This window comes from Oncorhynchus masou, chromosome 28 (assembly GCF_036934945.1).
Source record: "Oncorhynchus masou masou isolate Uvic2021 chromosome 28, UVic_Omas_1.1, whole genome shotgun sequence".
Taxonomy (NCBI): Eukaryota; Metazoa; Chordata; class Actinopteri; order Salmoniformes; family Salmonidae; genus Oncorhynchus; species Oncorhynchus masou.
The window spans coordinates 15,881,519-15,904,493 of record NC_088239.1 but is presented as its reverse complement, the minus strand read 5'-3'; the positions used below and the strand labels follow the sequence as shown (position 1 = coordinate 15,904,493).

General features: G+C 48.0%; 1 protein-coding gene across 1 annotated transcript in view; it reads right to left on the bottom strand.

Moving 5' to 3' along the window:
* Positions 1–22,616, bottom strand: part of LOC135517255 (E3 ubiquitin-protein ligase RNF31-like) — a 28,332-nt gene extending 5,716 nt beyond the window's left edge. Inside the window, exons 1-15 of the mRNA XM_064941385.1 lie at positions 22,414–22,616; positions 19,318–19,525; positions 19,051–19,197; positions 18,627–18,782; positions 18,448–18,516; positions 18,201–18,339; positions 17,914–18,051; positions 17,636–17,789; positions 17,388–17,533; positions 16,987–17,165; positions 16,613–16,858; positions 16,175–16,522; positions 15,825–16,010; positions 15,503–15,709; positions 15,179–15,352 (exon numbers count right to left, since the gene is read on the bottom strand). Of these exons, the coding sequence (XP_064797457.1) occupies positions 15,179–15,352; positions 15,503–15,709; positions 15,825–16,010; positions 16,175–16,522; positions 16,613–16,858; positions 16,987–17,165; positions 17,388–17,533; positions 17,636–17,789; positions 17,914–18,051; positions 18,201–18,339; positions 18,448–18,516; positions 18,627–18,782; positions 19,051–19,197; positions 19,318–19,518 (2,490 nt within the window). The 5' untranslated portion in view covers positions 19,519–19,525; positions 22,414–22,616. The remainder of the gene's footprint in view (positions 1–15,178; positions 15,353–15,502; positions 15,710–15,824; positions 16,011–16,174; positions 16,523–16,612; positions 16,859–16,986; positions 17,166–17,387; positions 17,534–17,635; positions 17,790–17,913; positions 18,052–18,200; positions 18,340–18,447; positions 18,517–18,626; positions 18,783–19,050; positions 19,198–19,317; positions 19,526–22,413) is intronic.
* Between the last annotated feature and the right edge of the window lie 359 nt (positions 22,617–22,975).

Below are 22,975 nucleotides of genomic sequence, written 5' to 3'. Positions count from 1 at the left end.
AAACTATAGTTTTGGCAAGTCAGTTAGGACATCTACTTTGTGCATGACTCAAGTCATTTTTCCAACAATTGTTTACAGACAGATAATTTCACTTACAATTCACTGTATCACAATTCCAGTGGGTCAGAAGTTTACATGCACTAAGTTGACTGTGCCTTTAAACAGATTGGAAAAATCCCAGAAAATTATGCCATGGCTAGCTGCTGATAGGCTAACTGACAACATTTGAGCCAATTGGAGGTGTACCTGTGGATGTATTTCAAGGCCTACCTTCAAACTCAGTGCCTCTTTGCTTGACATCATTGGAAAATCAAAAGAAATCAGCCAAGACCTCACAAAAAAAATTGTAGACCCCCACAAGTCTGGTTAATCCTTGGGAGCAATTCCCAAACGCCTTAATGTACCACGTTCATCTGTACAAACAATAGTACGCAAGTATAAACACCATGGGACCATGCAGCCATCATACCGCTCAGGAAGGAGATGCGTTCTGTGTCCTAGAGATAAATGTACTTTGGTGTGAAATGTGCAAATCAATCCCAGAACAACAGCAAAGGACCTTGTGAAGATGCTGGAGGAAACAGGTACAAATGTATCTATATCCACAGTAAAACGAGTCCTATATCGACATAACCTGAAAGGCTGCTAAGCAAGGAAGACGCCACTGCTCTAAAACCACCATAAAAAAGCCAGACTATAGTTTGCAACTGCACATGGGGACAAAGATTGTACTTTTTGGAGAAATGTCCTCTGGCCTGATGAAACAAAAATATAACTGTTTGGCCATAATAACCATTATGTTTGGAGGAAAAAGGGGGAGGCTTGCAAGCCAAAGAATACCATCCCCACCGTGAAGCACGGGAGTGGCAGCATCGTGTTGTGGGGGTGCTTTGCTGCAGGAGGGACTGGTGCACTTCACAAAATAGATGCCATTATGAGGTAGGAAAATTACGTGGATATATTGAAGCAACATCTCAAGACATCAGTCAGGAAGTTAAAGCTTGGTCGCAAATGGGTCTTCCAAATGGACAATGGCCCCAAGCATACTTCCAAAGTTGTGGCAAAATGGCTTAAGGACAACAAAGTCAAGGTATTTGAGTGGCCATCCCAAAGCCCTGTCCTCAATTCCATAGAACATTTGTAGGCAGAACTGAAAAAGCGTGTGTGAGCAAGGAGGCCAACAAACCTGACTCAGTTACACCAGCTCAGTCAGGAGGAATGGGCCAAAATTCACCCAACTTATTGTGGGAGGCTTGTGGAAGGCTACCTGAAACGTTTGACCCAGAATTTAAAGTCAATGCTACCAAATACTAATTGAGTGTTGTGGCAAACCTCTTCAAGGTTAGGAGCGTTTGTCACAAACTAAGTGGTAAACTGTCACCAAATCACCCAAGAATGAGAGTTCTTTCGAACAGGACAGTACCTGTGTGTTTGTTTCTCCGTCCTGGTCCACCCAGGACGTAGGCGAGGTCAAGGATATCAGGGTTCGGTACACGAATCGGGTTCTCGGTAGGTCCAGGTCCAAACGCCAACAGGTAAGTCCAAAACAGTCCAGCTCATACACGGTAAATCCAGCCAATCTCTATTGTCTCTTTCTCTATTGTTCATAGATCCTTCCAACACTATCTTCTCCTCTTCCTGGTTTTTCTTGACCCTTTATTTGTGGGTTGGCTCCACCTTCTGAGGGTTCCCCTTGCTTCTGGGACTTGTAGTTTTGGTGGTCGGCCATTTTGTGATCTGTAGTTCTGACAGGGGTGGCCATTTTAGTGATCGGGCAGAGCCCGTTTATTAGTTCTGCTCTCACATATCTGCCATTTACCACTCGACCCCCTTCTTTGCCACACATCTCTCCGACCCCCTAGGTCGGGCTACCGCAGCAAAATATGCGTGCATGCGGAATAACCCATCCACGTTTCCCATTTCCTTCCCTGCTCTGTGTTTCAAGTCAAAATAAAACGGTTGGAGACTCAAAAACCACCGCATCACCCGAGCGTTCTTCTCTTTAGCCCTATGCATCCAGGTGAGTGGGGCATGGTCACTGATGAGGGTGAAGTGGCGCCCCAGCAGGTAGTATTTCAGGCTTTCTAGAGCCCACTTTACTGCCAGCACCTCTTTCTCAACGACTGAGTAGTTGGTTTCCCGTGGTTCCAGCTTCCTGCTTAAAAACAGGATGGGGTGTTCCACCCCTTCTACCCCTTGGGATAGCACTGCTCCCAAGCCGACCTCTGAGGCATCCGTCTGAACCATAAACTCTTTCTCAAAGTCTGGTACCACCAGCACTGGATTACAGCAGAGAGCCTCCTGTAATGTCCTAAATGCTTTGGTGGCCCTTTCATCCCATTTGACCATGTTTGGCCCTCTGGCTCTAGTCATGTCGGTAAGTGGGGCGGCCACTGTGGCATAACTTGGGATGAACTTCCGGTAGTAACCCGTCAGCCCTAGGAAGGCTCGAACCTGCTTCTTATTTACTGGTTTCGGCCATTCTCTAATTGCCTTCACCTTCTTATGTTGGGGTTTGATTAACCCTCTTCCCACAGTGTATCCCAGATACTCTCTTTCCTCTAACCCCACATAACACTTGGCAGGGTTTGCCGTGAGCCCTGCCTTTCTAAGGGCGTCTAACACTGCCTGTACCCGGGGTAAGTGGGATTCCCAATCTGGGCTGTAGATCCCCACGTCATCTAAATAAGCTGCGGCATATGCTTTGTACGGTTTTAGGACTTTGTCCATGAGCCGTTGAAAGGTGGCTGGGGCCCCGTGTAAGCCGAATGGCATGACGGTGTATTGAAACAAACTGTCAGGTGTTGCAAAGGCTGTCTTTTCTTTGGCCCTGGGGGTCAGAGGAATTTGCCAGTACCCTTTTGTCAGATCAAGAGTCGTAATGTACCGAGCATTACCAATTTTCTCCAGTAGTTCATCTACTCGGGGCATGGGGTAGGCATCAAACTTGGAGATTTCATTTACCTTCCGAAAGTCGTTACAGAACCGCAAAGACCCATTGGGCTTGGAGACCATCACAATTGGGCTAGACCACTCACTATGTGACTCTTCGATCACTCCAGCTGTCAACATTTTCTCCGCCTCTGCTCTAATCGCGGCCCGTCGAGCCTCGGGTACCCGATATGGCCTCATACTCACTTTTCTCCCTGGTAGGGAAACGATATCATGAGCCGTAACCTCAGTTCGGCCAGGTACCTCTGAAAACACATCTCTGTTCTTCTGGATCAGGGTCTTTACTTCCTGTACTTGTGCTGGGGACAGAGTGGGTGAGATATTTACTTCGGCTGTCTCCTGAGTGTGTGTGGGGTATGTGACCATTAGTGTTTCTCTCTCTCTCCATGATTTTAACAGATTTATGTGATAAATCTGTTTCTGGGGCCGTCGACCTGGCTGTCGGATCCGATAATTGACTTCTCCTATTCTCTCCAGTACTTCATATGGTCCTTTCCATGTGGCCAGTAGTTTACACTCTACCGTGGGGATCAGCACTAACACCTTATCTCCCGGTTGAAATTCCCTCAGGGTAGCCTGCCGGTTATAAGTGTGCCGCTGGTGCTCCTGTGCTCTCTGATGATGGGCATGACTATGGCTATCCTGTCTTGCATTGCTGTGACGTGCTCTATGACACTAATATACGGGGTGGATTGGTGCTCCCAGGTTTCCCGGGCGATGTCTAAGATTCCCCGGGGATGCCTCCCATATACCAGCTCAAAGGGAGAAAATCCCAGCGAAGCTTGAGGAACCTCTATAATGGCAAACATCAGATACGGCAACATGCAATCCCAGTTCTTCCCATCCTTATCGATTACCTTCCTGAGCATTGACTTCAGGGTCCGGTTGAATCTCTCGACCAGCCCGTCCGTCTGAGGATGGTAAACCGATGTCCTCAACTGTTTCACCTGCCACAGTTTACAAAGGTCCGCCATAATTCGGGACATAAAGGGGTCCCCTGGTCGGTAAGGATCTCCTTTGGAACCCCTACCCTGGTGAACAAGAGCACTAATTCCTTTGCAATATTCTTGGAAGCCATCGTCCGAAGGGGAATGGCTTCTGGGTAGCGAGTGGCATAATCTAGAATGACCAGAATGTATTGGTGCCCTCTGGCGGATTTGGGTAGTGGGCCCACTAAATCCATCGCTATCCTCTCAAATGGTGTTTCGATTATGGGGAGTGGCACTAACGGGCTTCTAACACCTGGTCGGGGAGCTGTTAACTGGCACTCCGGGCACTCTCCACAATGCCGAGCCACTTCAGCTTGAATTCCTGGCCAGTAAAACCTCCTTACAATCCGGTCTCGGGTTTTATCGATACCAAGGTGTCCACCCAGAATGTGCCCATGAGCTAGATCCAGTACTGTCCTCCGGTACCGAGTGGGAACCAACAACTGTTCCACCACATCAACCCCTATTTTCGAGACTCTGTACACCAAACCCTTTTTCATGATGAAGTGGGGGAAACTATTAGGCATCATACCAACATTTATGGGAGTACCATCTACGACCTGCACATCTGCTCTGGCTTGCTGCAGGGTTGGATCCTGGTTTTGGGCCGTCCCAAAATTAGTCAAGGAACCTGCCAGGTCTGCGGGTTCTAGATCGTCGTCCTCTGGATTCAGACCGACCCCAGCCCCACTAGTACCAGGCTGTTCGTTATCAGCGAGGTTTGCCACTTCATCCTCCTCCTCCCCTACTAGCACTTGTGATGTTGTCCCCTGGGAGACCTCTTTTCCTGGCTTTGGTTGAAGGCCCCATTCTTCTTCCTGCTTGGTCAGGGTTGTTGGCTTCTCAAATATGCCATTCTTGTGGCCTAACTTCGCAAAGTTAGGAAAGTCTCTACACAATATTACATCATATGGCATCTTTGGGACCACACCAACCTCATAATCCAGCAGACCGTCCTCTGTTTGTATGCTCACTAAGGCCGTGGGGTACAGACGGGTATCCCCATGAATGCATGTAACACTGATATCCTGTCTTGTATCCAGTTTATGATTCGGCACTAGGCTTGCAACGACCAGGGTTAGCATACTGCCGGAATCCAGCAGTGCTTCAACCTCTTTCCCTTCAACCTTCACCCTGCACATATGTTTGTTTCTTGATCTTTCAAGTACAGTGGTTACAACAGGACATGCATACCGTATATCATCTTCATTTTCACCGAGGTTACATTGCAATGGCTCTTCTTTAATAGGGCAGTAGGCTGCAATATGTCCTGGTTGATTACAATTGTAACAGATAATAGGGGTTCGGGGGGGAGACCCCCTCGACACCCAGTCCCGGTTTCTGTTTTTTCCCTTAATGTCTCGGCCTGATTCTGATTCTTTCCTCATGGCCCCACGCTGCTCTCTTCCCCCTCTATATGCTGGGACAGCCTTACCCTGTCCGCTGGTTTGTCCATGCCTGGGGAACGGGAATCTTTCCTCCTGTGCCTGCTCAGCTGTTCCTGCCATAAAATACCGTTCAACCAGGCCCACAAGATGGTCGGTGGAAAGTACCTCGTTCTGGCCAACCCATCGTCTCACTTCTTGGGGTAGACCTCGCTGAAACTGGTTGAGTACGATGGTCTCGACGATCTCGGCGGATGACCGGGTCTCTGGTCGTAACCATTTCCGTGCCAGGTGAATCAAGTCCAACATCTGTGTTCGTGGGGGTTGTCCCGGTCGGTAGGACCACTGGTGGAAGCGGTGTGCCCTCACGGTATTGGTCACTCCCAGTCTAGTCAGGATCTCTCCCTGTAGTTTATCGTAATCCTGTGCATCTTTCAACTCCAGGTCGAAATACGCTTTTTGAGCGTCCCCTGCCAGGTATGGTGCCAGAAGCCCTGCCCATTCTTCTTTTGGCCACTTCTCCCTCTCTGCCGTCCTTTCGAAGGTGGTAAGATATGCTTCCACATCATCCTGCGCTGTCATTTTTTTGAAGAAAATGATTGGCCCTCCTCTGGGTATTTGCAGCTGGTAATTGAGCCCCAATTTGGTCCGCTAGACCCTTTAGGCCTTCTCTTAACTCCCGGGTGTTTCTCTCTTGCTCTTCTCTAAGCAGCTGGTTGGTGCGGTGCTGGACCTGTAACGTGTCCTGATACATTCGCATTGCATCCTGATGAGCTATTTGTTGAGCTCTAGTTGCCTCTTGTTGGGCGGCCGCCGCTTGTAACAGGGCCTGTATGGCTCCCTCCATACTCATTTTCCTGAGAAACTGTCCTAACCAAACAAAGCCACAAAAAAACCTGACTCCCCTTTGGAGTGCTAACTGAACATTTTTCTTTTTCTTCTACCTAACCAGTGGTATGGTTAGTCCATGTCCGCATCCTCCACCACGTGTGGCAAACCTCTTCAAGGTTAGGAGCGTTTGTCACAAACTAAGTGGTAAACTGTCACCAAATCACCCAAGAATGAGAGTTCTTTCGAACAGGACAGTACCTGTGTGTTTGTTTCTCCGTCCTGGTCCACCCAGGCCGTAGGCGAGGTCAAGGATAGCAGGGTTCGGTACACGAATCGGGTTCTTGGTAGGTCCAGGTCCAAACGCCAACAGGTAAGTCCAAAACAGTCCAGCTCATACACGGTAAATCCAGCCAATCTCTATTGTCTCTTTCTCTATTGTTCATAGATCCTTCCAGCACTATCTTCTCCTCTTCCTGGTTTTTATTGACCCTTTATCTGTGGGTTGGCTCCACCTTCTGAGGGTTCCCCTTGCTTCTGGGACTTGTAGTTTTGGTGGTCGGCCATTTTGTGATCTGTAGTTCTGACAGGGGTGGCCATTTTAGTGATCGGGCAGAGCCCGTTTATTAGTTCTGCTCTCACATATCTGCCATTTACCACTCGACCCCCTTCTTTGCCACAGTGTATGTAAACTTCTGACCCACTGGGAATGTGATGAAAGAAATAAAAGCTGAAATAAATAATTCTCGCTACTATTATTCTGACATTTCACATTCTTAAAATAAAGTGATCCTAACTCACCTAAAACAGGGTTCTTTACTAGGATTAAATGTCAGGAATTGTGAAAAACAGAGTTTAAATGTATTTGGCTAAGGTGTATGTAAACTTCAGACTTCAACTGTACTAGCATGCTTGCAGATTCCCATAAACTTCCAGTGCATTGTCTAGCGAAACTACCTCCAACTTCGTTCATACTGGACACAGTATCCACAAATTCATCTGACTATGTGGAAGTAGATAAAGGGCATCAAGTATTCCTTTAATATGTTGCTGTCTAGTACTGTTTTTTTTGCTAGCTAGGGCCATCTACTTTAGGTGCTGAATCTCCCCAGTAGTCTACTAGGTGTGTGAACTGCTCACTGCTCATAACTAGCAGATGATTGTTGACACATCAACCAGGATGAAGGGGCGGGGCAATTTGGGACTGTTGTTTTGGTCATCAGTCAGCGGCGGTGTCGTCAGCAAAACAATTTTGTAGTTTTGGCAACTATGTGTTTTCTATCCCAGTTTGCTCCTCTCCCTGTAGGCTTTACAGACTCTCCCCATCCCTTGGCTGCAGCCATTCTAATGTAGTGTACCCTGCGCACACAACCCATGAGGAATTCCTGGTTTCCGGCAGCGTTTGGACCTGCTGATCTGCGGTAAAGATCACCAAGTTCATCTCAGCCTATGCTGCCCTTTATTCCGTCCCTAGACTTCTTGGCCCTGATGGAAACGTCACCACAGTGAACACTGCTACTCCAGCTGCTCTCTCTTCATCTGACTATGTTCTCTCTCATAGCCTGACAGAATCTGGTCGATGGTGGCACAAGGCTACTCATTCATCCTAAATAGAGATTTTCTCTTTTCTCCCTCTCTTACCTGTCCATCTCCTTATTTGAATTATATGCTGTCACTGTCACTTGTCCACTCAAGCTTAAGATTATTGTCTACTGTATTGCCCACCAGGTGCCCTTAGAGAGTTCCTCAATGAGCTTGACACCTTGATAAACTATTTTCCTGAAGATGGCTCACTGTTCTTGGTACTGGGTGACTTCAACCTCCCGGCATCTGCCTTGGATTAATTTCTTTCCATTCCTTACCTCTTTTGACTTCACCCTTTCCCAATCCCCCCCCCCCCCTCATGTGGCAGGCAATGCTCTTGACCTCATCTATACTAGAGGCTGTTTGCCGACTAATCTCACGACAGTCTTCCTCTCAAGGCAGTCCTCCTCTCTGCATGCTTAGCAAATATCTCAGCTTGGATGTCGGCCCGCTACCTCAAGCTCAACCTCGACAAAATGGAGCTGCTCTTCCTCCCGGGGAAGGCCTGCCCGCTCCAAGGCCTCTCCATCACAGTTGACAACTCCACAGGGTCCCCCTTCCGGAGTGCAAAAAACCTTGGCTTGACCCTGGACAACACCCTGTTGTTCTCTGCAAACACCAACGCAGTGACTCGCTCCTGCAGGTTCATGCTCTACAACATCTGTAGAGTACGACCCTACCTCACAGGAAGCAATGCAGGTCCTAATCCAGGCACTTGTCATCTCTCGTCTGAACTACTGCAACTCGGTGGCTGGGCTCCCCGTTGGTGCCATCAGGCCCCTGCAATTTCTCCAGAACGATGCAGCCCGCTTTGTGTTCAACCTTCCCAAATTTTCCCATGTCACCCCGCTCCTCCGCACACGCCACTGGCTTCGAGTCAAAGCTCGAGTCCACTACAAGACCATGGTGCTTACCTATGGAACAGCACCTTCCTACCTTCAGGCTCTGTTCAAACCCTACACCCCAACCCAAGTACTCTGCTCAGCCCAGTCCAAACTCTTCTCTCTCCTGGCACCCCAATGGTAGAACCAGCTTCATAAATCCCTGCCCATCTTCATAAAACATCTGAAAACCCAACCTCTCAAAGAGTATCTTAAATAATCCCACTGCACCAAAACAACTAACACTCACACTTAACTTTTCCCCCCTACGAGCACTGACTTTGCTGATAGCTACTTTATTGAGGGAAAATGTGACGTAGAAGTCCGTCACTGGCCGCGGGCAGCATTTGGTTCTTTAACGCACACACATATTCATCACTCCTCCCTGCGCCATTATAAGATAAGTTAACAATGTGGGTCGACGCACAAATTAACTTCTGTCTTGGTGCATGCATTTCACACTTGTCAATGTTCATATTTGAGAGATACAATAATTATTATACTTATCAATGTTGTGGATGAGCGCATTGTTTGTTTGTTCTGTTCCTCTCTCTCCTTCTCTGTAGCTTCCGGGTATGCTGGAAAAGGACCCGAGCTAAGGGAATTGGGTTGGCTTTATAGTGCCTGTCCCAAATGGCTCATTAATGCATATGGGCATATTGAAAGATATTGTCAGTAGTGATGTAATGTTGTAAATGTTATGTTGTGATATTGTTTAAAACCGTGTTGCAATGTATATCCTTCAGTATGTTTAGTTCATGGAAAATGTAGGTTTCTATTGTTAATTGATTAATTAATTAGGGTTAATTGTTCTGAGGGGAGGGGCTAGCCCTACAAAAGGAGCCTCTCTTTCAGTCATGGAACGGCAGTTTGGATTGAGCTGTGGATGGGGCAGCATTGTTTTTAAGCTGTCCCATAAGGTAGACGTTGATGGCAGTACTGTTGTTTTTTGTTCCGGAATCACTTGTAAATAAACACCTTTGCACAGAAGAACTTTTGCGGTTCCGCCATCTTTTTATTTTGATAGAGGTTAGGTTATCCAGTTTAGCCTTCTGGCCTACTCTACGTGACATATGGTGGCAGTGGTGGGATGGCGTACCGCAAATCAGTGAATTCCAACAAGAGAGGTAAAGGAATGCGTACAGGATTGCGTTCTCAGCAACAGCATCAACTGTCAGAAAAGGTACCTGAAGTTGAACCGGGGTGGAATACCATGGAATCGTCTGGTGAAGAAGAGGTCAAGTATGAGAAACTAGGGGCCCGACCGCGGGGCCAAAGACAACCAGAACTGGGTGAGCTGCTGACTGAAGGAGCAGTTGGGGGACCAGAACCACACCCAACCATGGTAACCCTTTTTCAGCAACTTTTCACCTGCCTTGAGAGGAGGGACGTGGCCTACGCCAATCTATCCTCACAGCTCCCCACCAGGCGGAACTCGTCAGTGAGAGCCCAAGCTTGGGTCTTCCAACACCAGGACGACAAAGGCTCGATGCAGCAGGGACTTCAACTCCACAGCAGGCACCCCAAGCAGTAATGAGGCCAGTACCAGGAGACCAGTCCAGCAGTGTTAACGTCCATCTTCCAGCATTCCTGAGGAAGGAGCCAAAGATGCCCTCATACCAGCAGGGGAGGACATTGAAAACTATCTGCTGAGGTTTGAGCGCATGGCTAAGACGTGGCAGTGGCCTGAGGTAGAGTGGGCCTGCAGGCTTGTCCCATTGCTCACGGGCAAGGCCTTAGAGGCTTACACAGCAATGGATGAGGGGCTGTCCAATGTCTACAAGGGCTTGAAGGAAGCGCTGCTGGTGAAGTTTGACATCTCACCGGAAACCTACCGTCAACGCTTCAGAGCTGCATCAACGCCATCGGGTGAGTCGCCGACAGAGACGTACCACCGCCTCAAGGGTCTCTAACGACGATGGGTTCGACCGGGGAGAAGACACAGGACGAAATCGGGGAGGTCATCATCCTCGAGCAACTTCTACAGGTTCTACCACACGACATTCGAACCTGGGTCCGAGAGCACGAGCCCAAGGACGGGCTTATGGCGGCCAAGCTTGCACTGCAGTATCTTAATGCACGTAAAGGGGGCCCACCACAACCTGCAGCACCCGCTCCAAGGAGTCTCAGAGACACAAGGGACATCAGAAACGCCAGAGATGGTGGAGGTAACTCTGGGGGTTATGTGTCTGGGAGGGAGGTAAGGGATCATGCAGTTTGCTCTGATGGGAGGGGTCTGACCTGTTTTTACTGCCGGCAGCAGGGGCACAAAGCTTCAATGTGTCCGCTACGTAAATCCAAGCTCTCAGGTTACTGTTATGTACCCAGAGAGGGGGATGGTGTTCAGAATAGACAGACTCGGGAAGGGTCATGCTTGGTACCTGTAAAAGTGAATGGTAAAAGTCTTACTGCAATGATTGACACCGGCAGTTCCCTGTCATTGATCAGAAAAGGTAATGTACCTGTTAATGACATTGATTATGGTCATCAGACACTGATCCAATGTGTCCATGGTGACCAGTCACAGCAGCCCACAGCTGAACTCACAGTTGAGATTCAGGGTCAGAAATACCACCTCAAAGTTGGGGTAATGGAGAAGCTACCTTTTGAGATGATTTTGGGGAGGGATGTGCCTGTACTCTCTGATCTGTTGGGAAGTGTGGGGGTCAGCTATATGGGCAGTCAGTTTGCCAGTCTGATGTTCAGATGGCATGTTCAGTTGTCACTCGTGCCCAGGCCAAAGCTGGTTTACAACCTCTGCCTGACTTGTGTGATAGTCTGTGCGAGGGGGAACCAAAGGGCCCAGAAAGTCACGCCGCCAGCGGCGTCTTGAGAAGTATGTGGGAACCCCTGTACCTGTTGCTGATGTGTCTGGGTTAGAGGTGCAATGGGATGTTCCACAAAATTTTGCTACACTGCAGAAGTCTGACGCAACCTTGAAATGTTTATTTGACAAGGCCTTAGCTGGGGACAGTCAATCTTCATGTGGGGGGATTTACACAGTAGACAACCACATACTCTACCTTGGGTCAGAGGCAGATAGCAGGAAGTTGGTGGTGCCATCTACCTGTAGACCACTTGTTCTCAACCTTGCACATACAGTTCCATGGGCAGGCCATCTAGGGCAACATAAGACCTATCTTAGGCTAGGCTCCCGTTTCTTTTGGCCCTCCATGTATACTGATGTACAAAAATACTGCAAATCATGCCCCACGTGCCAGAAAACCAGTGCTGTCCGTAGGTCTGAACGGGCTCCTCTATCTTCACTGCCAGTTATCTCTACCCCATTCAAGAGAATTGCAATGGACATTGTTGGACCCTTGGAGAAGAGTAGTACAGGTTACAAGTATATATTGGTGATCTGTGACTATGCCACCCGGTTCCCAGAAGCCTTCCCACTCCGTTCCATAACCACTCCAAAAATAATCAGTGCTCTTGTTCAGCTCTTCTCTCGTGTAGGAATCCCAGATGAAATCCTGACGGACCAAGGGACAAACTTCACCTCGCGACTGATGGTTCAACTCCACCGACAGCTGGGCATTAAAGGCTTGAGGACTACTCCCTACCATCCCCAAACGGATGGGCTCGTAGAGAGATTCAATCAAACGCTCAAGAACATGCTGAGGAAGTTTGTGGCTGACACTGGTAAAGACTGGGATAAGTGGTTACCCTTTCTGCTTTTTGCTTACAGGGAGGTGCCTCAGGCATCGACAGGTTTCTCGCCATTCGAACTCCTCTATGGATGGCCAGTGCAAGGACCACTGGACCTGCTGAAGAAGTGCTGGAAAGGTTCCCCAGTAGCTACCTCAGGACAGGGGATTGTCCAGTATGTCCTCCAGATGCGAGACAGGTTGGAACGGTACCGAGAGGAAGCTAGAGCAAACCTTCAGCAAGCCCAGAAGAGAGGCTATGACCAGCACGCTCGCCACAGAGAGTTTGAGGCAGGACAGAAAGTCCTGCTCCTCCTTCCCTCGTCTACCAGCAAGCTCCTTGCGCAATGGCAAGGACCGTACCTAATCGGGAGGAAGATGGGCCCAGTGACCTACGAGGTGCTGCACCCGGACAAGGGTAAGAAGAAGCAAACCTACCATGTGAACCTTCTCAAGGCCTGGGAGGAGAAAGAGGAACTCTCCAAAGGAAAGTCCTTTCTGGTCCGCAGAGTAGAAGAGGATGAGTCGGATGGGGTCACAGAGGCATGGAAAGAACGAGCAGAAGTCATACTGGCTCACCTGGAAGAAGACAAGCAAGATGAGCTGAAGCAGCTGTTTGGCAAGTATCTGGCCCTCTTCAGTCAGAGACCAGGAAGAACCAAAGTCCTAGAACACGTCATTCGTTTGAAACCTGGCCAGAACCCTGTCCGCCAGCATCCTTACCGTGTGCCTGAGAGGCTGGTGGTAGCCCTCAAGGAAGAGGTCCACACCATGATGGAGATGGATGTTGTCGAGCCATCTTCAAGTGAATGGAGCAGCCCTATTGTCATTGTCCCAAAGAAGGATGGCTCTTTGCGCGTCTGCATGGACTTCCGTAAGGTGAATGCCATCTCCCAGTTTGATGCCTATCCCATGCCCCGCATTGACGACTTACTGGAGAGAATAGGTAGAGCTCATTACATCACCACATTGGATCTCTGCAAAGGGTATTGGCAGGTGCCCCTGGATGAACAATCCAAGGCCTACACTGCATTCCGGACGCCAATGGGCCTGTTCCAGTTCAAGGTCATGCCGTTTGGCCTTCATGGGGCCCCTGCGACTTTCCAGAGGCTGATGGACAAGGTCCTCCAGGACTGTGACGATTACTGTGCTGCTTACTTGGACGACGTGGTGATCTACAGCCACTCCTGGGAGGAGCACATACAGCATCTTAGCAGAGTCCTGGGGAAGATCCATGAAGCAGGCCTCACGCTTAACCTCCTGAAGTGTGAGTGGGCGAAACAGGAGACAAAGTACCTGGGTTACCAGCTGGGTAAGGGTGAAGTTCGGCCTCAGGTGGAGAAAGTGGAGTCAATCAGGAATAGCCCTCGACCCAATACCAAGACACAAGTGAAGTCCTTCCTAGGTCTGGCAGGGTGGTACCGGAGATTCATTCCACAGTTTTCGACCATCGCTGTCCCTCTGATCAACCTCACTTCGAAGGGGGCCAGCAACCCTGTGAAGTGGACTGAGGAGTGTGAGGAAGCCTTCATGACACTGAAAAAACGACTGTGCTCATTCCCTGTTCTCCAGACCCCTGATTTTCAGAAGAGATTTCTCGTGCAGGTGGACGCTTCGGCTGTAGGAATTGGAGCTGTACTGGCCCAAGGGGAGCCAGGAGAAGAGCTTCCTGTGCTGTACCTGAATCGGAAGCTGTTGCCCAGGGAAACCAGGTATTCTACAATCGAAAAGGAGTGCCTGGCTATAAAGTGGGCCCTAGATAGCCTCCGTTACTACCTTCTTGGGAGGGAATTTGACCTGCACACGGACCACAGAGCACTGACCTGGATCCAGACCATGAAGGACCGGAATTCTCGTGTGACCAGGTGGTATCTGGAGCTCCAGCCCTTCAGGTTCTGTGTCCGTCACAAGGCAGGAAAAGAGAATGTTACTGTGGACTACCTATCAAGGCTCCCGAACATGGTCGCTTCAGGAGAGGAGGAAGGTAATGTGACGTAGAAGTCCGTCACTGGCCGCGGGCAGCATTTGGTTCTTTAACGCACACACATATTCATCACTCCTCCCTGCGCCATTATAAGATAAGTTAACAATGTGGGTCGACACACAAATTAACTTCTGTCTTGGTGCATGCATTTCACACTTGTCAATGTTCATATTTGAGAGATACAATAATTATTATACTTATCAATGTTGTGGATGAGCGCATTGTTTGTTTGTTCTGTTCCTCTCTCTCCTTCTCTGTAGCTTCCGGGTATGCTGGAAAAGGACCCGAGCTAAGGGAATTGGGTTGGCTTTATAGTGCCTGTCCCAAATGGCTCATTAATGCATATGGGCATATTGAAAGATATTGTCAGTAGTGATGTAATGTTGTAAATGTTATGTTGTGATATTGTTTAAAACCGTGTTGCAATGTATATCCTTCAGTATGTTTAGTTCATGGAAAATGTAGGTTTGTATTGTTAATTGATTAATTAATTAGGGTTAATTGTTCTGAGGGGAGGGGCTAGCCCTACAAAAGGAGCCTCTCTTTCAGTCATGGAACGGCAGTTTGGATTGAGCTGTGGATGGGGCAGCATTGTTTTTAAGCTGTCCCATAAGGTAGACGTTGATGGCAGTACTGTTGTTTTTTGTTCCGGAATCACTTGTAAATAAACACCTTTGCACAGAAGAACTTTTGCGGTTCCGCCATCTTTTTATTTTGATAGAGGTTAGGTTATCCAGTTTAGCCTTCTGGCCTACTCTACGTGACAGAACATGTACTTACTATGCCTGTGATGTGGTTGTCCCACCTAGCTATCTTAAGATGAATGCACTACTGTAATAAGAGTGTCTGCTAAATGTAAAAATGTCAAATGTAGAAAATAACCTTCCTCCCTTGTATCTCTAAATTTTTCTATGTATGTATGTACCTGGATGTCCAGGGTGGAGAAGTAGCTGTCCAGGTGCTCGGGGTCGTTGATGTCTGGTCCTGCGCACACGGGACACACCATGTCTCTGATGTGTTTGTCTCTTACAGCGATGGTGAAGTGCTGCGTGAAACACTCGTGGCACACCGAGCACTGACACGAGGTCAGGGACTGCATCTGTGAGAGGTACAGAGAATTCATACAGGATAAAAAGTAACAATTTAAAGTCCATAGGACTATTGACTGACAAGGCAATACAGATACAGGGAGGAGGTAATAAGAGCTCATCATCCACCCCAAGGCAAAGACAGAGCCCTAGCAGCCCACCTTGCTGTGGGGGAAGATGCTGAGGCAGCAGGGGCACTCCTTGTTGAGGAGGCGGCGGAGGAACTCCCTGTCCTGGGACTCCTTGACGGCCTGGATGACGTCCTCCAGGGAGTACTGGGCATCAGGCTCCTGGAGTAGAGACAGGGCCAGCTCACAGCGCCCCCAGCTGGGCAGCTCGTACAACGCCAGCAGGCGCCTGCACATCCGCTTAGGTAACACAATGTAGGTTCATGGTGATTAACAATCAGGTTATTTGTTTTGTGTGTGTGGTCTTGAAAAATGTAGTTCATTGAGTTCTGCTGGCTCTCGTATACACACACACCTGTTTGTCGGGGCTCTTTGCATCGATAGGGGCCACTGGCTGGTCGCTCCAGATGCGCTGGTGGAAGGGCTCCAGGAGGGGCCGCTGCAGCACGGACAGAGCCCCCTGCACCTCTCCTCCACTCAGACGCAGAGCCTCCTCACACTGGGACGCCTCCCGGAAACCCAGAGAACGCAGCTCGCGCATCTACACACACCAGAGACAGACGCAGTGGATGTACTTTGCATATAGGCTTAAACAGACAAACTCAGTAAACTCTAAGATCTTGGTTACTTGAGTTGATATCAAAAGTATTTAGTCATATCTGTCTAGAGTGACCATTTGGGTCAGGTGACATGTCTGGTTCTCACCTTGACCTGTCTGTCTCTGAGCAGCTGACGGACTGCTCTCTCAGTGTCGCCTCCTGCTGCCAGCCATGCCTGCTTGGCCTCAACCCTGGACAGCCGCACCCCCTCACCCAGCAGCACACTGGGACTCTGCTGCTCTGTCGAACCTCCATCCCGCTCGGTGTTATCCTGCGGCCCAGAAACCCCTGCTTTGTAGTTCTGCAAAGCAGCCGAAGCCGCCATGGCACAGATCTCATCCAGTAGGTGGGGCAGCTCTGATTTCAGCCAATCGCAGGGGTTGACGTTGCTGCCTCCGGAAACGCAAAGGGCTGCGTAGACCTCCTCTGGTCCCACTCCATTTTTCTCTCCCTCCTGAGGAAGAACATTAGGTTAAAAGTTAGAAAATATAGTAGCAGTTAATCTGGTTTTAATTCACATTGTGTCCATTTGTACTCCACCTACTCGTATTTGATGGACAAGTTTCAGCCCTTCATCCCTCATCAGGTTCTGTCTCTTGATGTCGATGTTCACCCTGGGAGGGATCTGGGGATGGAGTTGGGGCGTAGAAGGTGAGGCTAAGTCTTTGATCGGAGACTGCAGGGGGAGGGACTTGAGGCTGGTGCCTGCAGGATCTTTACACGGCAAGTTGCACATCTCACAAACCACTACAGGCTGAGAGTTCACATAGGTGCAGAACTGACACATCCACTAAAGAGCGAGAGAGACAGCATGGGAGGGGGGGAGTGAAAGATTAAAACAGAAAAGATACACTGGAATGATTATGTCTCAGAGCATTCCAATTGTAGAGAGTATTTAAACCACTGGGGGGGTCAAACCTCTGTTTCGTTATCTGACGTGGGTCCTTGCATGGAGAGTACTGTAGTACTGGGGAGTACTGGAGTACTGGGGAGTACTGGCGTGATAAAGGGACGGGTGGCCAGACGGGGGCGCTCACACACCTCACACAGTATACTGCTGCCCTGGTTCACGACAGTACAGCTCTTACACTGCCACTCTACGAGAGAGGTCAGATAGACTAGATAAACAGAACCTGGTATTGATCTAGCTCAGTTTCTAGCTATGTCTGTATAATTACATTACTGATGTATTATCAATGCTATGGAGGCACAGATGACATGAACACCTCAAACAGGATAGGATAGGTGACTGACATGTTGTTTTAATGAACGTCACATGAAAACTATTCATCAGTTGACCCGTGTATATGGAATGTGACCTGCGCTGGATGGCGGTTGCCCAGGGTCCTCCTGAACTATAAGGGAAGCGAGGGCAAGTCGGGGTCGTTCACAGGTCACACACAGCACGGCCTTCACCTCGTTGACTGTAGTGCACTGAGCACACTCCCACAAGGAAAAAGAGTGGCTGAAAAAGAGAAGAAAAGCGAGTGAGAGGAAGAAGTGATTTGGTGTGAGTGAGTACGTACACGCGCGTGGAGTAAAATATTAACCCTTCCTAATTTCTAACCTTAAAGCTCTTTTTGGTTTGGCAACCACTGTCCTGTTGTGACCCCCGCGGTCAGGGTGAGAATGGTACAGTCTGTCACACTCCAGACACAGCCTCTGAGAACAGGTGGAGCAATGGGCAGAGACTTGGGACACACCACAGAGGATACAGGTCTCTACAGGGGGGGGTGATGGTCAGTGTTGCTTTACATATTGATAGGATGGAATATTCAAAGAAATCTAACTTAAAAAGTTACAATTGAGCTGAAATGATGGTCAAAGCTATGACCCATATCTTACCCTGTATTCTATCTCTCCTGTGATTGGCTCTGGACGGGTGGTGGTGGTAGAGGAGGTCACATGACTGACAGAAAGGAAGAGAACCACAGGCTGGGCAGAGGAGAGAGGGAGTGGCACCGCACAAATCACACATCCCATCTTTGAGAGAAAGAGAGAGAGAAAGAAAGAAGAAATAATGGGTTTTTCATCCGCTGACAGTACAACACATTGGCCAGGTGACATAAATGCTGGCGGGCAGAAAGCAAGGTGACAGGTAGACTGGTACAGGGAATGGCTGCTTGTCTTACCAGTAGGAGTGGTGGGGACATGTCCAGGACTGGTAGCATGTTTGGGTGGAGGAGATAGCGGCTGAAGGTCTTTCCCCCTGTCCCCGTGCTCCTCTCCTAGTGGAATGACCACCACATCAGACATCATCTCTGGTTCATCCTGAGGAGAGTCAAATAGCCATTAGTCAGCATAACAACACTAAAACCAGAAAGAGGTAGAGGTAGAAACAGACGAACCGATGAACCACCAACTGTATGTTACACAGACCTGGGTTATCTTCTGTAGATTAGGGGATGAGAGGATATTGCTGTACATTTCTGGGTGAGCATGTGTACCCTGACAGGCAAAAAACAACACATTACCTCATAACAGAGCAAACATGGAAACATGTCTTTGTGGTCATATTCAAATTGAGAATGACACAAATGTAAAAATAGATTTCACACCTTGATGAGCATGTCCATTTCCATGCGCAGGATCATGACCTCAATGGTCACCGCAGCAACCTTCTCAACGTCTGGATGTGTGACATCATCAGGGAAGCTGAGCCCGTCTGGCTGCTGATTGGTGTAACCGTAAAGAAATAGGACTGACTTGCCACCCTGTAGAAAAGAAAGCAGCCCATTGACTCAAATGAGTGAAAAAGTCAACTCAAATGCTTTTAATATCAGTCGGTCTATGACCTACTAAGGCACTCTAAACATCTCTTATTGATCCACTCCCTTTTTCAACCATCTGACAATTCATAGTGAAATCAATGGATGAGATGACCTTCAGACTCTAATCTGTACTACGCATAAGGAAGTCAATCATTATACTGTAAGAATAGGGTTGCTGACAGGGTTTAGAGAGTCCTGTCTGTCTCTTCACCTTGATCCCGTCCACGGTGGTCCTGAAAACGGGGTTGTTGTGTTTGACGCTCCGCCAGTACCTGGGCCTGCTGGGGCTGGTCAGGTTACAGCCATACTTCTCCAGGATACTCAAGGCTTTAATTAGCCGACCCAAAGACTCTAGGACCTGTGGAGGGAGGGGAGCAGGAGCGCAGACAGGGAGAAAGAGAGCATCGCTATGTGAAGACGGTAAGGAGGCACATAATGTGAAACAAGGAATACAGTTGAATGTCAAAACATGCCTCACCTCTTGCCTTCTGTGCCCTGTGATGTTCTCTGTCACCATGGTCTGCGCTGTGATGTGGTGAAACTTGTCAGACAGGGACAGGGGGGTGTTAGCCATGACCTGGACATCATCCTTTACCACCTGGGCAGAGCCTGAAGAGGATAGGAGGGACTCAGCTCTCCTCCGCACCTCCTCAAATGGGACAGACTGGGTACTCATCATTCAGACTCTGGGGGAGAGAGAGATAAATAAGGACAGTATGGTAAACTCTGGGCTGGGATTGTTGGCTGATATACAGTACATTCGGAAAGTATTCAGACCCCTTGACTTTTTCGACATTTTGTTACATTACAGCCTTATTCTAAAATGGATTAAATAATAAATGTTCCTCAATCTACTACACACAATACCCCATAATGACAAAGCAAAAACAGGTTTTTCTAAATGTTTGCAAATTTATAAAAATCAAAAACAGAAATACCTTATTTACATAAGTATTCAGACTCGTTATGAGACTCGAAATTGAGCTCAGGTGCATCCTGTTTCCATTGATCATCCTTGAGATGTTTCCACAACACAATTGGAGTCCACCTGTGATTCAATCGATTGGACATGATTTGAAAAAAGCACACACCTGTCTATATAAAGTTCCACAGTTGACAGCGCAGTCAGAGCAAAAACCAAGCCACGAGGTTGAAGGAATTGTCCGTAGAGCTCCGAGACAGGATAGTGTTGAGGCACAGATATGGGGAAGGGTAACAAAAAAATTCTGCAGCATTGAAGATCTCCAAGAACAAAGTGGCCTCCATCATTCTTAAATGGAAAAAGTTTGGAACCACCAAGACTCTTTCTAGAGCTGGCCGCCCAGCCAACTGAGCAATCGGGGGAGAAGGGCCTTGGTCAGGGAAGTGACCAATAACCTGATGGTCACTGACAGAGCTCTACAGAGTTCCTCTGTGGAGTTGGGAGAAGCTTCCAGAAGGACAACCATCTCTGCAGCACTCCACCAATCAGGCCTTTATGGTAGAGTGGCCAGACGGAAGCCACTCCTCAGTAAAAGGCACATGACAGCCCGCTTGGAGTTTGCCAAAAGGCACCCAAAGATTCTCAGACCATGAGAAACAAGATTCTCTGGTCTGATGAAACCAAGGTTGAACTCTTAGGCCTGAATGCCAAAGGTCACGTCTGGAGGAAACCTGGCACCATCCCTACGGTGAAGCATGGTGGTGGCAGCATCATGCTGTGGGGATGTTTTTCAGCGGCAGGGACTGGGAGACTAGTCAGGATCAAGGGAAAGATGAACCGAGCAAAGTACAGAGAGATCCTTGATGAAAACCTGCTCCAGAGCACTCAGGACCTCAAACTGGGGAATAGGTTCACCTTCCAACAGGACAACAACACTAAGCACAAGGCCAAGACCACGCAGGAGTGGCTTCGGGACAAGTCTCTGAATGTCCTTGAGTGAACCTGATCTAACATCTCTGGAGAGACCCGAAAATAGCTGTGCAACGACTCCCCATACAACCTGACAGCGCTTGAGAGGATGAAACTCCCCAAATACAGGTGTGCCAAGCATGTAGCGTCATACCCAAGAAGACTCAAGGCTGTAATCGTTGCCAAAGGTGCTTCAACAAAGTACTGAGTAAAGATTCTGAATACTTATATAAATCTCCGCAGCCGATGTGAGTAAGCCCTTTAAACAGGTCAACAATCACAAGACCTTAGGGCCAGACGGATTACTAGGACGTGTACTCCGAGCATACGCTGACCAACTGGCAAGTGTCTTCACTGACATTTTCAACCTCTCCCTGTCTGATTCTGTAATACCAACATGTTTCAAGCAGACCACCACAGTCCCTGTGCCCAAGAACACTAAGGTAACCTGCCTAAATGACTGCTGACCCGTAGCACTAACGTCTGTAGTCGTGAAGTACTTTGAAAGGCTAGTCATGGCTCACATCAACACCATTATCCCAGAAACCCTAGACCTCTCCAATTCACATAACGCCCCAACAGATCCACAGATGATGCAATCTCTATTGCACTCCACACTGCCCTTTCACACCTGTACAAAAGGAACACCTATGTGAGAATGCTATTCATTGACTACAACTCAGCGTTCAACACCATAGAGCCCTCAAAGCTCATCACTAAGCTAAGGACCCTGGGACTAAACACCTCCCTATGCAACTGGATCCTGGACTTCCTGACGGACCGCCCCCAGGTGGTAAGGGTAGGTAACAACACATCCGCCACGCTGATCCTCAACACGGGTCCTGCCATCCAGGACCTCTATACCAGGCGGTGTCAGAGGAAGGCCATAAAAATCGTCAAAGACTCCAGCCACCATAGTCATAGACTGTTCTCTCTGCTACCGCACGGCAAGCAGTACCGAAGTGCCAAGTCTAGATCCAAGAGGCTTCTAAACAGCTTCTACCCCCAAGCCATAAGATCGACTAACCGGTGCCCCTGCACAATGACTCTGTACCGGTACCCCCTGTATATAGCCTTGCTATTGTTATTTTACAGCTGCTCTTTAATTATTTGTGACTTTTATTTCTTATTTTTTGTAGGTATTTTTCTTAAAACAGCATTGTTGGTAAGTAATTTGGCGCATGTGACAAATACATTTGGATTTGATTTGTATATGAGTAGTTTTGTTTTTTTACATTTGCAAAAATGTCTAAACTTTTTTTTGCTTTGTCATTATGGGATATTGTGTGTAGATTGATGAGGGGGAAAACAATTCAGTCCATTTTAGGCTGTAGTGTAACAAAATGTGGAAAAAGTCAAAGGGTCTGAATACTTTCCGAATGCACTGTAGGTAGACCTAGTACTGTCTTCAATGTAGCTAGCTTGCTAGTTGAGTGTACTGTCTATGTAGCTAACGTTACTCTCTCTACTGTGAAGATTGAAGTTAGCTATTATTATCTCAAAATGACACAGTGACACTAGATAGCTGTAAACTTTACAGTTAGTACATGTACTGAAATTGAAGTGGAAAATGTAGTTGGCCGGCAAGTGTTAATCTGACCATGCGTCAGCTAATTTATTACTAAATGACTGGCTAGCAAGTTGAAATCGAAAGTGTATAATAACAGCCAGATCAGTGCTTACTTTAATCTTCAAGGTTTCCAGATGTATTTTATGATCCAGGTCCTTATGAATCCAATAGACTTAAATATCAAGGCAAAATGTAGCTACATTTCCAGAGTCACGTCGGTCTTCTGAACCATTTCTTCAAAAGCCTAAAGTCAAAACAACAGTAAAGTACAAATGTAGTTGACGCGGAAGTTATCGAGAGGGGCGGCAGTGAAGGAGACAAAATCTTTGGGGGTAGTATGTAGGTTAAACCTCGAGGTACACTACCCTCTAGTGGTCTTATATATAATATCAGTTACTGTAATACACTGACTTGAGTTCACAACATTGTTATTACATTGTTATAAATCAATCACTCAGTCCATGTTTTGGACACTTCATTTTCTTTACGACAGTCAAATTTACAACTGAAGTCCACAAACTGCCGTTCAAGTATTCTTCTTGGAACTGAACACAAAACACTATCTTAGTCTTTTGCTCTCCAGGCTGTATCACAACCTGCAGTGATTGAGAGTCCCATAGGGCGGCACACAATTGGCCCAGCGTCATCCAGGTTTGGCCGGTGTGGGCCGTCATT